Below are 14,918 nucleotides of genomic sequence, written 5' to 3'. Positions count from 1 at the left end.
CTCTTTTTACTGGTCTCAGCAAAACCTCTCTCTCACGCCTTCAAGCCATCCAAAATGCAGCAGCCAGACTCCTAACCAAATCCAGCAGACGAGCTCACATCACTCCAGTTTTACAGTCCCTCCACTGGCTCCCGGTACAATATAGAATACAGTTTAAAGTTTTAGTCCTGACCTATAGAGCTCTTAACAACCAGGCTCCAAGCTACCTATCTGAGCTTTTATCCCCACACATCACCTCTCGGAACCTTAGATCCACATCTGAAAACCTCCTGGCTGTTCCTCGAACCAGACTGAAAACCAAAGGGGACAGGGCCTTTCAGTCTATTGCACCCAGACTTTGGAAAAGTCTACCTTCAAATCTCCGTCTCTCTAACACTGGAGAGGTCTTTAAAAATCATCTAAAAACTCACCTTTTCATCCAGGCGTTCCCTCCCTAAATGTTTCAGAATGATGGCTTTGTTTGAGTTCACACCTTCACTTTGTTTATACTCATGATTTTATTTTCTACGTTTATCACTGCTATTGTTTTTTCTGAGGTTTTTATTGGTTAGAGGTATTTGCCCTGATCTTTATCATGTTGTACAGCGCTTTGTGATTTATATCTGAGAAAGGCGCTATATAAATAAACTTTTACTTACTTACTTACTTACTTACAATTCAGAGAAGAAGAAACATTAACCCCCAAATTCCACTACCTCCGCTCCGCTCCGCTCCGGTCCGCCCCGCAGCCGCTCGCTTCCGAACTCAATTTTTACCGGTACCCGCTCTACAACGGCTCCGCTCCGGTGCGGAGACCTGAGGTGGGCAAACAAGCATGCGCGGGATTTTCGAGATCTTGCGATACAGTCCGAGCAATAAACGCGGAAGTTAGATCCAAACACCCGTTGTGTAGGAGAAGCATCGGCATGAGCTGTTTAATCTGTCCATCATTTGTGTTGACAGATCAGCAGTGTTTGGATCAACTAAGTGTGACTACTTTGATAGTAGAAACTGTATTTATGGCTTACTTTTGTGCATTTAAACTTCAGCCGCCATTGATAGTTGTTAAAAGTTGTTAAACATGTGCATATGAAACAAGAAACGCCTTTTGTTTATCGATTTATTGTGAAAAATGGAAATTGTGCTTGCTCCTTTTCCTGTTGGGCCGTTGTGATTTCTGTCCATTTACTGCAGAGGTGCTCCGGCATCCGGCAAAAATACGATCGATTCTATTTTTGCCGGACGCCGGAGCAGAGTGCGGCGCACGGCGCCGCACTGCCGGAGCACGGCCGCAGTAGTGGAATTGCTCTGATTGACTAGAACGGGACCGATTTTGCTCCGGCGTTCGTGTCGGAGCGGAGCGCAGCGGAGCGGAGGTAGTGGAATTTGGGGGTAACCCCCAAATTCCACTACCTCCGCTCTGGTCCGCCCCCGCCTTCCGCAGCTGCTCGCTTCCGAACTCAATTTTTACTGGTACCCGCTCTACAACGGCTCCGCTCCGGTGCGGAGACCTGAGGGGGGCAAACAAGCATGCGCGGGATTTTCGAGATCTTGCGATACAGTCCGAGCAATAAACGCGGAAGTTAGATCCAAACACCCGTTGTGTGGGAGAAGCATCGGCATGAACTGTTTAATCTGCCCATCATTTGTATAGAGAGATCAGCAGTGTTTGGATCAACAAAGTGTGACTACTTTGATAGTGGAAACTGTATTTATGGCTTACTTTTGTGCATTTAAAGTTCAGCCGCCATTGATAGTTGTTAAAGGTTGTTAAACCTGTGCATATGAAACAAAAAACGCCTTTTGTTTATCAATTTATTGTGAAAAACAGAAGTTGTGCTTGCTCCTTTTCCTGTTGGGTGGTTGTGATTTCTGTCCATTTACAGCGGAGGTGCTCCGGCGTCCGGCAAAAATAGAATCGATTCTATTTTGCCGGACGCCGGAACAGAGGGCGGCGCACGGCGCCGCACTGCCGGAGCACGGCCGCAGTAGTGGAATAGCTCTGATTGACTAGAACGGGACCGATTTTGCTCCGGCGTTCGTGCCGGAGCGGAGCGCAGCGGAGCGGAGGTAGTGGAATTTGGGGGGAGCAGGATCCATTTAAGACCAATAAAAGATCAAACATGTTACAGCTGTGCATCGGCATAAACTAAATATTTATGCTGCATAACTTTTCTGCCACGCTATTATTTACACTGAAGACTGAGATCTGTGTGTCCATGTGCAGGATACACTGGGTACTCATAAAGATTCAGCTCCACCTGCTGAGCCGAGCAGATAAACACAAGTTCTGTAGATATTTTATTGTTTTTGTAGCATATTTCCCAGGAACGCAATCTAACTTAGGAAGGTTTTAACTAAATAGCATCATGTCGTGACAATTTGATCAGTGATAACAGGAAATGAGTTTATCAGTAATATTCATCATTCCGTAGATTTTTGTTTGTTTGTTTGTTTTGATGGATTTGAAAGGATTTTTTGAAAAAGTGCACCAGTTTTTGTTGGAGGATGCAAGTTTTTTTGTAAAGCAAAATGCCAAAACACTCACTACATCCAGAAGGATTTGTATAAATGAAAAAAAGTATTCCATGGAGTTGTGTCAGAGTGTTCTGTGACCTGGTTTGTTTGGGTTTATCAGAAAGTATGTCAGGTTAAGTTGTTCCAGGTCAAAAAGCAACAAAGCAGCATGGTGCTTTAATCACAAAGACAGCGCAGAGTGTGAAAACTGCTGCTTTTTCTCCAAATCACACACACACACACACACACACACACACACACACACACACACACACACACACACACACACTGCAGTGAGTGTTTGTAATTAATAACCTACATTACTGAACTAAACCAACACTTGACATCTCTGCACCTGGGCTTCTATGTTTGATGCCTGAGGCTGAACAGATTACTGCCTTTCATCAGCGTTGCTCTCCTAGATTCTACGTTCTCGATTTGTTCTTTACATGTTGGATCCTGGATTTCAGTTTATAATGATCACTTTCTACATGCTAAATTATAACTAAACATCCTGACAGATTTAGTGCGCAGCATAAATCATGTTGTTACTAGGTAAAGTTCTCGTGGGAATCCATTATAAGTCTGTAAATACTGCTCTGATTCCAACCACCCACCTAAATACTGTTACAGACAGAACTCAGGCCCAGTGGCTTAGCTAATTCTTGACAAAAGCATCCTCCTACAGCACGATAAGTGATGAACCAGTAGTTACAGGAATAAAAAAATAAATAAGAAACTTAGTAGACCTAACCTGATTATTCTCTTAATTGTGTTTTTTAGGTCAGTTTCATTGCAGGGCATCAACACTCCACAAATTAACAAGTAGAAACTCTACTAGACTGGTTGAAATGATAGTGAATACGAAAACAATAATATTCTGCATTTCCTATGGATGAAGACATTTGAAGCATCCATCCTACTGGTTCCAGGACGAGCGGGGACTGGGGCTGCCGGAGCATCCATTACATGAAGTCGCGTCTACAGGATTGTAGCAGAATTTGCAGCACTGCTTTGAAAGTTTCATTTTGCAAGCTGAAAAACTCAGAACTTGTGTCTGATTCTGGCTATTAGCCTAATAATGTTTTTATTCATTTGAAAAAGACGAGCATGCTGACTAGCTTTAGAATCAATCAGCAGGATGAGATAAAATAGGCAGCTTGTTCTGAAACAACAGATTTTTTAAATGAAACAGAAGTGAATTTTCTTAAAGAAATCAAAAAACTCTCGATCAGCAACTGAAGTGGCGTCATCTGAATCTCCTTTTGAACATTTGGCAGCAGAAGAGTCAGTAGTATGTCTGATCCACCTACACCCCCACCTGGGTCTCTTTATGCCCTGAAATCTTCCTGCAGCGTCGCCCTGATTGTTCCAGCTGATAATGAGTCACAGCAGAGCAATGGGAAAATAAAAAGTTTGCCTTTTAATGAGAATCCACAGCATACTTGAACAAAGAGCTCATGGCGAGTCGCACTGAAAGGTCTAAATAAAACTACAGCTACATTTCCTCTGCTCATTTGCTGTTTGGTTATAACTCACTGATGATTAAAAACTAAATCTACTGAACATCACGACTGAAACAGTAAAATGTTAGAGGAGGAACTCTGGAGGATTTTCAGCTGCATCATGTGAGCAGAAAGTTGTTCATTTCTGCCTCGACAAACTAATTTGTGTTCTGGTGACACCTGAACGCCTCAGCTTCAGTATAAGTGGGCTGCGTGACATCATGCTCCATGATGGTGGCCCTTTCTTCTCTCATGTGTGATGGATGTGTCTGTCATAGCGGGCTCGCTACACCCTATTGGGCACAACTTTTTTCTGACAGAGAAATAAGCCAATCCTAACGCTTCAGTGATCCGCCGCTCTAATCTTTTCCTCCTGCTGTAATTTCAGACGCTGAATGAACCCAGGTAATCCCTCACAGGGAACGTTGTTTCCACATGTCGTCTCTCTCTCTCTCCTATTTTGCCTCCACCTGACCCATCACTCCTCTGCCAGCTGCTGCTTCTGTTCTCTCCACCTCATGTTCTGCCTCCCTCAGCTCGCTGCTCTTCTCAGTCTGCCATTGATTTTCTATTTGCAGCCTCACCACACCTACTCAGTAAGTCCCTCGCATTCCCCTTCATCTTTCTTCTTTTCTCATCTTTTTCTGCTGCATCTCGTTTCTTTCTTATTAACCTGATTTTCCTTCCTGTTTCTCAGGAGACCAGATTCTGTAAATCACCTGTCTAGAGTCTGGCACAGTAATCATTTGTTGATACTCTTTTGAAAATACCAATTTATTAACACTGCAATAGAATAATGAAATACATTTTCTATTTTTTATACACAAACTGCTGCAGAGTGATCTCTTTCAGTCTTGAAGCATCTTGTCTCAGAAACCCTCAGCAGTGTCGCGGTGTAGGAGGTGGAGATGATGGACCATGTGTGGTTGAGCTGAGCAGGAGGAAAAATGCAGGCTTCAGTAAAAGTAAAAATGGTTTAATGGCAGGATGGGATGAACAGGAACACCAGCAACAACAATGAACTGACAAAGGACAGGGGCAAAACAGGTGGTTTAAATACAGAGGGCTAATTAGGGAAACATGGACAGGTAAACGAGGGACAGGTGAGAACAATAAGGGTAATCATGGCAGGAGAGGAACACAGTCAGGCGGGCAGGGGCAGATTGTGACAAGCAGGTCAAATCAGACTCAGTCGATTTGTTGAAAAAGACCATTTAAAGTCTCATCCAGCATTAAAAATGTTTATTTTTGGAATAAAATCAACATTTGATCAGTTTCTAGATATTTAACTTAAGCTTTTATATCATCTCACCAGCTTTCCTCCTAAAATTGTTTTTACACATCTCAGTGATGAATGTCATCTCAAAACAATTTCTAGCTGTTTTTTGAGCGCACACTGATGTTTCCATCCATAATGTTTCCTTTAGTGGTTTTAAAACTGGTTTTTAACGCTCAGCTGAGTTTTTATTCTGAATATTAACCAAAATGATCATTCTTAAAAACCATCTGCTCAGTGACCAAAAGTCTTAAATCAGCTCCTGATGACAAAAGCACTGAGAGATAAAATCTGGTTGATACAAACATTTCCATGAGAAAATGCACTCAGTGATGTTCACGTCTGCAGGCGTCATCAGAGGCTCTGGTTCAGCCCAATGAAGAATCACTATAATGAAGCTGGAACAAACTCACCTCCACCCTCCTCCCCTTCAGCATCAGCTGCTGGTGTCAGAGACACGTCGGCGTTGACGCAGTTGGAGGTTTGTTGTGTAGAAATGTGCAGCTTCCTTTCTTTATGATAAAAGCAGGAGTCAGATTAACTCTCAGGATGTTTTAGGAGGTTTTTAAAGGAAGGTTTGATGTTGTCGCCGTCGTCTTCCTCCGCTTATCCAGGTCCGGGTCGCGGGGAAAGCATCCCAACTAGGGAAATAGGGGTTTGATGTTGTTGCTTTAACAAAGCCAGTGTGATCACTGACACATCCTTCATAACACATTTATGCAATTATTACTTAGTGTGACTGAAAGAAAATGAACGTTAAATTAAAGTAGATTGCTTCTTATGTTAGACTGCTGCTCCCTGATTGTTGCTCCAATTTTATTAGAGAAATTTTAGACTTCGTTCTTTTGAATTGATTTAAAATGTATGTTTTAATTTTCTCATCTGATTTGTGTTTTGTTGTTTATTGATTCCATTCATTCAGTTTAACTAGAAAACATCTTCCTCTTCCTCTCTCAGCCTCCTCATCACTCTGTCTCTTCACCCGCTCATCTTCAGCTGGAGTCGTGGTGCCACCACTTCATCCCATTAGCCTCTCCGTCCCCCCCCCCCCCCCCCCCCCCCCCCGCTCAGACACCTGCTGAGTCCAGCCGAGCTAAAGACTCCCAGACTCCCACCACCTCCACAGGCTCAGGAAGCTGATTGTGTTCACTGATTGCTGAGCAGCAGATTTCACCGGTCCCCTCTTTGGTCGAGCTGACGTGAGCTCACATTTTCTCCCTCTCTGTCTCTTGAAGCAATCAGTAGCAGAGAGTGAAATGTGTTTGGGGAGGGTTTGGTAGCCGGAGTCTGTTTGTGGGAGCAAGGTGCTGTTATTGCACAACAAGTGCAGCAGAGGAAATGGAAGGCAGGATATTTTTGATCAAAAACTCTCAAAGGAAGTTTAATAAAACCTGAGTCACTGAATCCTGTCTGGTCGACTTCAGTTAAATCACCCTGATTGGGTTACCTAAACTTACCCTGATTGGCGGGGTTTGACAGGTAATTAAAATTGCGCCCACATTTTCTAAGTTAACACACATCTCTTCAGTGGCGGACTGGTAATTGGGAGAAACGCGGGGCTTAATTTGAGCCGGATCTTGCCGGAACAAGATCCGGGAACTATAATCTTATTTAAAGAGCAGCAGTCGCAAACCTATTGATGCACCTGCAGCCTCTCAAAGTTCCTGCTGATCTAAACATTAAAATAATTATTTCATTTTCTGTTCCTCACTTCTGATTACCTTCAATGGTGTCTGTTGCAACCACCAGGTACAGAAAGGAGCTTGTTTTTTATGTGACTATTTTCTGTCCTGTCTGTTTATTATCTACCTGCATCTCCTCTCATCCCTAAAGAAAAACTGCTACCTGCCGTCATATTTGTGCACCTTATGAATTACCTTTGAACTGCAGTTCGAAAAGATCTACCGACCGCAAAAATAGCGGAGTGCGCGCTGACCGCACCGGTGAGGTGAAGTCACCAGAGGACGAAATAGGTGATGCGCTCTGCACCGCAGCAGCGAAACACATCAGGCACAAATAAAAGACAGAAAGCATGACAGGATTTGGGCCGACATTGACGATCGGGTGTTAAATTTGTTTTGAGGTGGCGACACTTTGAGAATGTTACTGTGGCCGTGCTCAGGACGCATCTGTCTGGAGCGCGTCAACGATCAGAGCTTTGCGCCTCTCAGCTCTAAATAATCCCGAGAGTCCACATAGTTAATGTAATATCAGTAGAACCAAGATCGTTTCGGTCTCGCCCTGGGTGTGTTGAGGGCTTCCAGTTTGTCGCATGAGTTGCCAGATCCTAGCAGACAGTTGCCGGAACGGTCCTTTCAAAATAAGATTGTTCCCGGATCTTGTTCCGGCAAGATCCGGCTCAAATTAAGCCCTGGTTACATCTGTTAAAATTCACTTGAATCATTCAAGATGAAAACAATTATTAAAGATTTAAAGTGTCAGAAGAATTATCAGATTTTAGGAATCGGTGCATGAAAGAAACCTGATTAAAGCCAGCTGACCAAATGTTTACAGCATTTAGGATTGATTTGTCAATGAGAAGATTTACATAAGATGTGATGAGACACCAGGAGGTGGAGGTGTTTATCCATCCATTTTCTGACCCCGCTTCGTCCACGCAGGGTCACGGTGGGGGGGGGGGGTCAACAGGCAATCAGGCGGGGTACATCCTGGACAGAGAGCCAGTCCATCGCAGGGGGTGGAGGTGTCTAGTTCCAGTTAAAGCTGAGTGTGTTTCTGCACCACAGGATTGTGGGTAATTAGTTTAATGAATGCATTCTGCTGCTTGAACACTCAGTTTGCTCCTGAGGAGACTTTTGTGTTGGTTTTGTTTCTTTCTTCAGTCTCACTGAGCTCTGCTGTCACCTCTTCTCACATCCTGGTGACCTGTCCACAGCTCCGTCTGAAGGTCACTCTGGTCCTCCATTAGAGACGAGAGAGAAAATGAAACTCTGATTGTTTGTGTTGGTCTCTTCCAGCTGATGGACGTAGTGACTGATGGTCTTTAGTTTGTGTCACTTTGCAGATCGGCCTGTGGCACTCTGAAGACGGTCTGTCCATGGAGACAACTCTTCCATCTATCAATGTGACGGAGACGCTCTTCAACACGACTCTTACTATTACTACGATACTGGTAAGATCAGCACACACACACACACACACACACACACACACACACACACACACACACACACTTTTTATTTGTATAAGTCTCAGTTTAATCTACACGTGGTCGACTTTCTGCTGTCAACAGATCATTTGCATTTAAAACACTCGTTTTGTTGTTTCACGTCCAAATCCATCTTCTTGGCATCAGAGGGCTTGATGCTCACTATTGTTTCACTGAGAGTATTTGATGAGAGCACATCACGTTGTGTCAGCAGCAGCTAATGATTCACCACGTCAGTCATTTTCAGCCCCATTAGAAACACTTCTTTCTGACCAACGTCAGTGCTGCTGCTAAAAGAGACAGTTTGTAGCTGGGTGAATACTTTAAGTGTGAGTTTATACTTATTTATACTAATGGAAATAAACTCCAGACTTTAAAATGATGAACTATTGCTTTAAGATCCAAAGGAAGTTACATTTTAAATCTTCATTGGTGATAAATCAAAGATTAATAATTGTTTCCCTCTGACTGGATCTAGCCTCCTTTCACTTAATGTGTGTGTGTGTGTGTGTGTGTGTGTGTGTGTGTGTGTGTGTGTGTGTGTGTGTGTGTGTGTGTGTGTGTGTGTGTGTGTGTGTGTGTGTGTGTGTGTGTGTGTGTGTGTGTGTGTGTGTCCTTTGTTAATCTGATTACAAATGAGACGATATTTTCCCAACATCAGGAGAGTAAATAAAAGATTTGGGAGTTCACAGAGCTCTGATTTCATCTGGATTTATATTCTCTGGACCAAACTTCAGAAGCCACCAAGGAGCAATTTTCAGCTCCGATCGCAGCTCGTTCATCACCGTCTGATTGCTGTGTCACTGTTATCTTTGCTTGTTGGCGGCAGACGAGCCTCAGCTGAAGGCCTCCATAAGAATTTCTTACCTGCAGCAGCAGCCTGCAGGGATGTGTGTGTGTGTGTGTGTGTGTGTGTGTGTGTGTGTGTGTGTGTGTGTGTGTGTGTGTGTGTGTGTGTGTGTGTGTGTGTGTCTGTCTGAATTACGGAGCCGTTTTGTTCCATCACCAGCGGACTGTCATCTTCTCACCTCAGATTCTCTAACAGCTCCGGGGGAAAAGACAGAACGCTGCCGAGCCGCTGATTCAGTTTGTTGCAGGAACCGTTTAGATCTCAGATCTTCACACCTTCAGGCTCTGGATCCATGGAGGAGAAAACACTGGTCTTTGTTACTGGGAGATTCAATTATTTAGACTGGGTTTTAATTATGTAACGGTTTTGTGTTCTATGTGTGTTAAAGTTTGAGTTCCACGTTTATCAGCCTTGAAGGTTCATTTCACTTTCCCTCAGTTAAACATGTTAACCTCAGCTTTCATTGAACTTTGACCCCTGTGTTATTGCTTGTTTTAGCTGAGCTTCACCTGCATTGACGCCTGTCTTTGTCTGCTCCTTAAGTGTGAAATTTCTCATTTTTAACCCCAGTTGATTTATTTTTGTTCCTATAACGTCTGAAACAAGTCCCACCTGTAAGAGTTATCATCTACTTTTAAACGCTTTCCTCCCAGATTCCCTCGGGTTCCTGATTACTTTCTTATCCACTCACATATTTATTGGTAAAACTTCAGAACCCGGATGATAAAAGTCGACACTCAGGCAGATTTTTGACGTTCGGTTCTGAGCCACTGAGGCGTGTGAACATAAATTTGTACATGCAAACACAAGATCTGTCAGCAGTTTCCAAAGATCTTCTTCCTGTTTAATATTATTATTCTGCAGTAGCTTTATAAAGCTCAACCAGTGACTCAGCTTATTTTCTAATGACCTGACATATTTAATAGGAAGAGTTAGACACAAACAAGGCTGCAGGATGGCGTCCCAGCTGCCGTCCTGCTGCTCTGGAGAGCGTGTTTAATGATAAGGAGACTGCTGAGAAAAGAGAGAGGAGTTGTGTGTCGACATCTCAAACACCCAGAGGGCTATAAAGCAGGAACTCCACTGTGGTGTGTGTGTGAGACTTAACGCCTTCCAGAGCACCTGTGTGTGTTTTGTTCAAGTATAAAATGTTGGTCTTTAACTAAAGTTATCAGTGTGCAAACAGACTTCTTGTGGCGCGGGAATAAGACGCTGCTTTTAAAGTCTGCACCACTTCATAGCTTTAGACTAATGGTTTTATTTCTATTTGGCTCCCTAGTGCAAAATAACCTGGGTGAAGTTTTTCTTCATGATTTTTACTTTCATGGATGACAGGGCTTCATAATAAACTTTTCTCGTTTATGTGCTTATTTTTTATTCTGTTTTTTACTGGAATTAATCTTTTAGTGAAAGTGTTTCTAATTTTACTTTCAGAAAGTTTGCAGATCAACTTTAAATGGCAAGGAGCTTTTTTAACTGAAAAACGTACATATCAGTGTCAAAAGGAATGAAAAATCCTAGTATTGTGCATTCATGTGTTAAAATCTCCAGCTATTCAAGGTTGAGGTAAACGGGTCCAAGGTGGGAAACCCAGACATGACCCAGGTGGTCTTACACTCCTCGCCTGGACGATTCCATCTGGGTTTTCACTGGGGTATCCTCCCAGTGGAGGAGTCTCTGCTCAGAGGGAGTAGAGCAGAGGCAACCAACCCACCTCTGACTCAGTGGCTCAGAGCTCATCACTTTATCTTTGAGGCTGAGGCAAACCCACAAGACCTAATAAATGTTTAATATCTTTGTGAATTTAAGATTAATAACACTTTGAAAAGCACTACATTTTTGCTCTAACACAAGGCAGATGAGGAAACAGTTTGCATGTAAACATCAAACATAATAATTAATAGCTGGATTTTCTCATTCCTTACAGTTGTGTGAATTTCTGTGTTCTTAATCTTTGTAACAACGAAGTGATCAAACAGCAACAGGGCAGCTAGTAAATGTTTTATGAACATTTAAAAAATGGAATACAACTATAGCTCTACATTCAGACTGATTTATGCACACACACACACACACACACACACACACACACACACACACACACACACACACACACACACACACACATATATAGACAGACAGATATAGATAGATAGATAGATAGATAGATAGATAGATAGATAGATAGATAGATAGATAGATAGATAGATAGATAGATAGATAGATAGATAGATAGATAGATAGATAGATAGATAGATAGATAGATAGATAGATAGATAGATAGATAGATAGATAGATAGATAGATAGATAGATAGATAGATAGATAGATAGATAGATAGATAGATAGATAGATAGATAGATGGATAGATAGATAGATAGATAGATAGATAGATAGATAGATAGATAGATAGATAGATAGATAGATAGATAGATAGATAGATAATAGATAGATAGATAGATAGATAGATAGATAGATAGATAGATAGATAGATAGATAGATAGATGATAGATAGATAGATAGATAGATAGATAGATAGATAGATAGATAGATAGATAGATAGATAGATAGATAGATAGATAGATAGATAGATAGATAGATAGATAGATAGATAGATAGATAGATAGATAGATAGATAGATAGATAGATAGATAGATAGATAGATAGATAGATAGATAGATAGATAGATAGATAGATAGATAGATAGATAGATAGATAGATAGATAGATAGATAGATAGATAGATAGATAGATAGATAGATAGATAGATAGATAGATAGATAGATAGATAGATAGATAGATAGATAGATAGATAGATAGATAGATAGATAGATAGATAGATAGATAGATAGATAGATAGATAGATAGATAGATAGATAGATATCAAAATGACAAATGTTACTAGAATTTATGGTAGTGGAAATTACTGTCATTAGTCCAAAATTAATGATTTATGACAAAAACATCTTTAGAAAATGCAGCCTGTAAGAAAAAATAGAGATAGAAGAAAGAGTGATGCGGGGATTTTCTCCATAGAGTTTTAGCACTGATACAGTCATTTGCCGATACCTCAAAGAGCATGTTTGTTGACTAAGTCACCTTGGTAACCAATGTAGCAGGCATCAAATGATGATAATGATAAATGACCCGCACTTGTATAGCGCCTCTCAGAGTAAGGACTCCAAAGCGCTTTACACTAAGTGTATCATTCATCCATTCACACACACACATTCACACACTGATGGTGATGAGCTACAATGTAGCCACAGCTGCCCTGGGGCGCACTGACAGAGGCGAGGCTGCCGAGCACAGGCGCCACCGGTCCCTCCGACCACCACCAGCAGGCAAGGTGGGTTAAGTGTCTTGCCCAAGGACACAACAGCAGAATTCTCTGACCAGAGCCGGGATCGAACCTGCAACCTTCCGATTACTGGACAACCCGCTCAACCTGTTGAGCGGGATCAACCTACTGCCCCATTCAGGGGGGTGACCCTTTCTTTGATAAGCCTACACAGCTGCATCCATCCCTCTTTCTCATGTTCTGTCTCCTCATTGGTCAGTGTGTTGTCACGTGGAAACGGCATTCTGTTTTTTTTTCTCACATATCTTAGTTTTGCTACTGTAGGAGTTGGTAAATTGAGTGCTTTAAGAGCTTAATATATTACCTCTACTTATGACCAATAAGCTGTGATACTCTATATAAATATAGAATATCAACCTGCTTGGTCTTGTGTCTTTAATCAGAAGATTCTAGGGTTCTTTGTTTTATTCAGGGATTGTAAACACTTTGTTATGATTCAAGGAAAGAGTCAGGTTTGTAAAAGTAAGAATTTATTTCCCAAACAATTAAACATGGCAAGTTAACTAATATTTACTGTGATGGATGAATCTGGATGGAGTGGATGGGATGTGTGGTGCCTATGCGTGAATGCGATGTTATCAGAACTTCCGTTTCTAGGAAAGCTGAGTTCTGGGTGTAAAATAATTTGGTTTGCGTTAAGCTATGAAGTTGGTTCTTATCAGAAAGCATCAGACGCGAATCACACTGTGTTCTACCTCACCCTTCGGAGACCCTCTTCCAGAGATGTCGCCAGGCACACAGGCTGGATGGAACCGTTTGCGTCTAGACTCTCAAGGAGTCGGAACAAAATCAGCTTTGTTCTGCAGGAAGTGTTTGCTGTGTCAGCTTTGCAACAACCTTGACGGCGTGTCAAAGGCTGCTTCTTAGTTAGAGACTTCGCCATGAACGGCAGTTTCCGTAGCTTCCTCTAGAACTGAATGCTGAATGATGAGAGCTGGAACTGGAGTGAACTGCTGAATCACCAGAGTGATCCTGTTTTAATGTTCTCGTGTTATGATTTGTGTGGCCAACCGGAGGTTGACATGTTGTGGAATCTTACCAAGAATCTCAGAAACACACACCTTCTTTCAGGTACCGGATGCTCTGATCTGGGGTAAAGAAATATTAATGTGTCATGCGTTTGACTTAACTTTAACTTGTCCTTGTGTGAGTGTAAATGGTGATGACCTTGTCATATCATCATTACTGATCCATATATCAATCAATGTAATCATAACATAACATTCATTTCAAACTTCAGTCATTCAAGCACAGATTAATGAAAGCATTTCATTTATATTATAAGTATTATAAGTGACAATAAACAAACATTTATTTAATTATTATTTAACTTACAAGTTTTAAATGTTCACATTATATTTAAGAATTCATTCTTTGAGTAAGCGACTAATCCGAGCTGTGAGTGTTCACTTTATTCAGAGGCATGAAGAATCCTGTAGGGCGATAAGGGAAGCTTGAGGCCTTGAGGAGAGAACATCACTGTTGACAATACGTTATCATGTGTTCAGAGCTGCAGAGAGGCTCTGAACTCCGGCTGATGGGATGAAGGCAGGCAGATTAAAGGAAACACATGCAGCCTCATGTCTCCATTTTGACCAGATATTGAAGGGTCAAACTGTACTTAAAAACGGACCATTACTGGACATTACACTACTCTCTGTGTCCATTAGCTTGTTGCTGTAAATCTGACATGAGGGCTTTTATTCTGATGGTAGGATAATGTTTAAAGTTGATTATAAACATAGAATTCATTTTTGATAATCCCATTGTATAAAATGCAGCAGCATTTAAGCAGAATGAATGCTATACAATAAACAGGTCAGTGTCTGTACAAATCCTGCCATCAGCTGAATCCACAACAAGTGGACTCCGAAAGCTGCAGAAACCTCTGAAGGATGATCAGTGGAAACAGGATACACCTGAGCCTGGCTTCAATATTCAACCCCAGCAGAAAGCAAACCATGTTGGCTTGATAACAGACAGAAAAATCGTCTCGTTTTATTTATTACAGTTGAGTTTTACTGCTGTGATTGATGTTTCCTGGACAGGTTTTATTAGTCTGTACTTAACCTGGTCTGCACCAAAGAACAACGAGATTGTGCAATATGACTTGTTCTCACTGCATCATACTGAGCCTCTCAATTATAAATATCATATGTTATGAATACAGAAAATTTTAGCATTTCTCACACACACACACACACACACACACACACACACACACACACACACACACACACACACACACACACACACCATTCAA

At 41.7% G+C, this 14,918-nt stretch overlaps 1 protein-coding gene across 4 annotated transcripts in view; it reads left to right on the top strand.

Moving 5' to 3' along the window:
* Positions 1 to 14,918, top strand: part of grik4 (glutamate receptor, ionotropic, kainate 4) — a 352,270-nt gene that overhangs the window by 296,164 nt on the left and 41,188 nt on the right. For all 4 annotated transcript variants that reach the window (XR_011516047.1, XR_011516045.1, XR_011516046.1 and 1 more), the window contains exon 12: positions 8,303 to 8,410. Coding sequence is in view for 1 of the 4 variants with exons in the window: in XM_054742697.2 (XP_054598672.1) it covers positions 8,303 to 8,410 (108 nt within the window). In the remaining 3 variants the exon portion in view is untranslated. The remainder of the gene's footprint in view (positions 1 to 8,302; positions 8,411 to 14,918) is intronic.

The sequence above is a fragment of the Nothobranchius furzeri genome, chromosome 13 (assembly GCF_043380555.1).
Source record: "Nothobranchius furzeri strain GRZ-AD chromosome 13, NfurGRZ-RIMD1, whole genome shotgun sequence".
NCBI lineage: Eukaryota > Metazoa > Chordata > Actinopteri > Cyprinodontiformes > Nothobranchiidae > Nothobranchius > Nothobranchius furzeri.
Note: the sequence above shows the minus strand (reverse complement) of the source record. Positions and strands in the feature narration are given on the sequence as shown.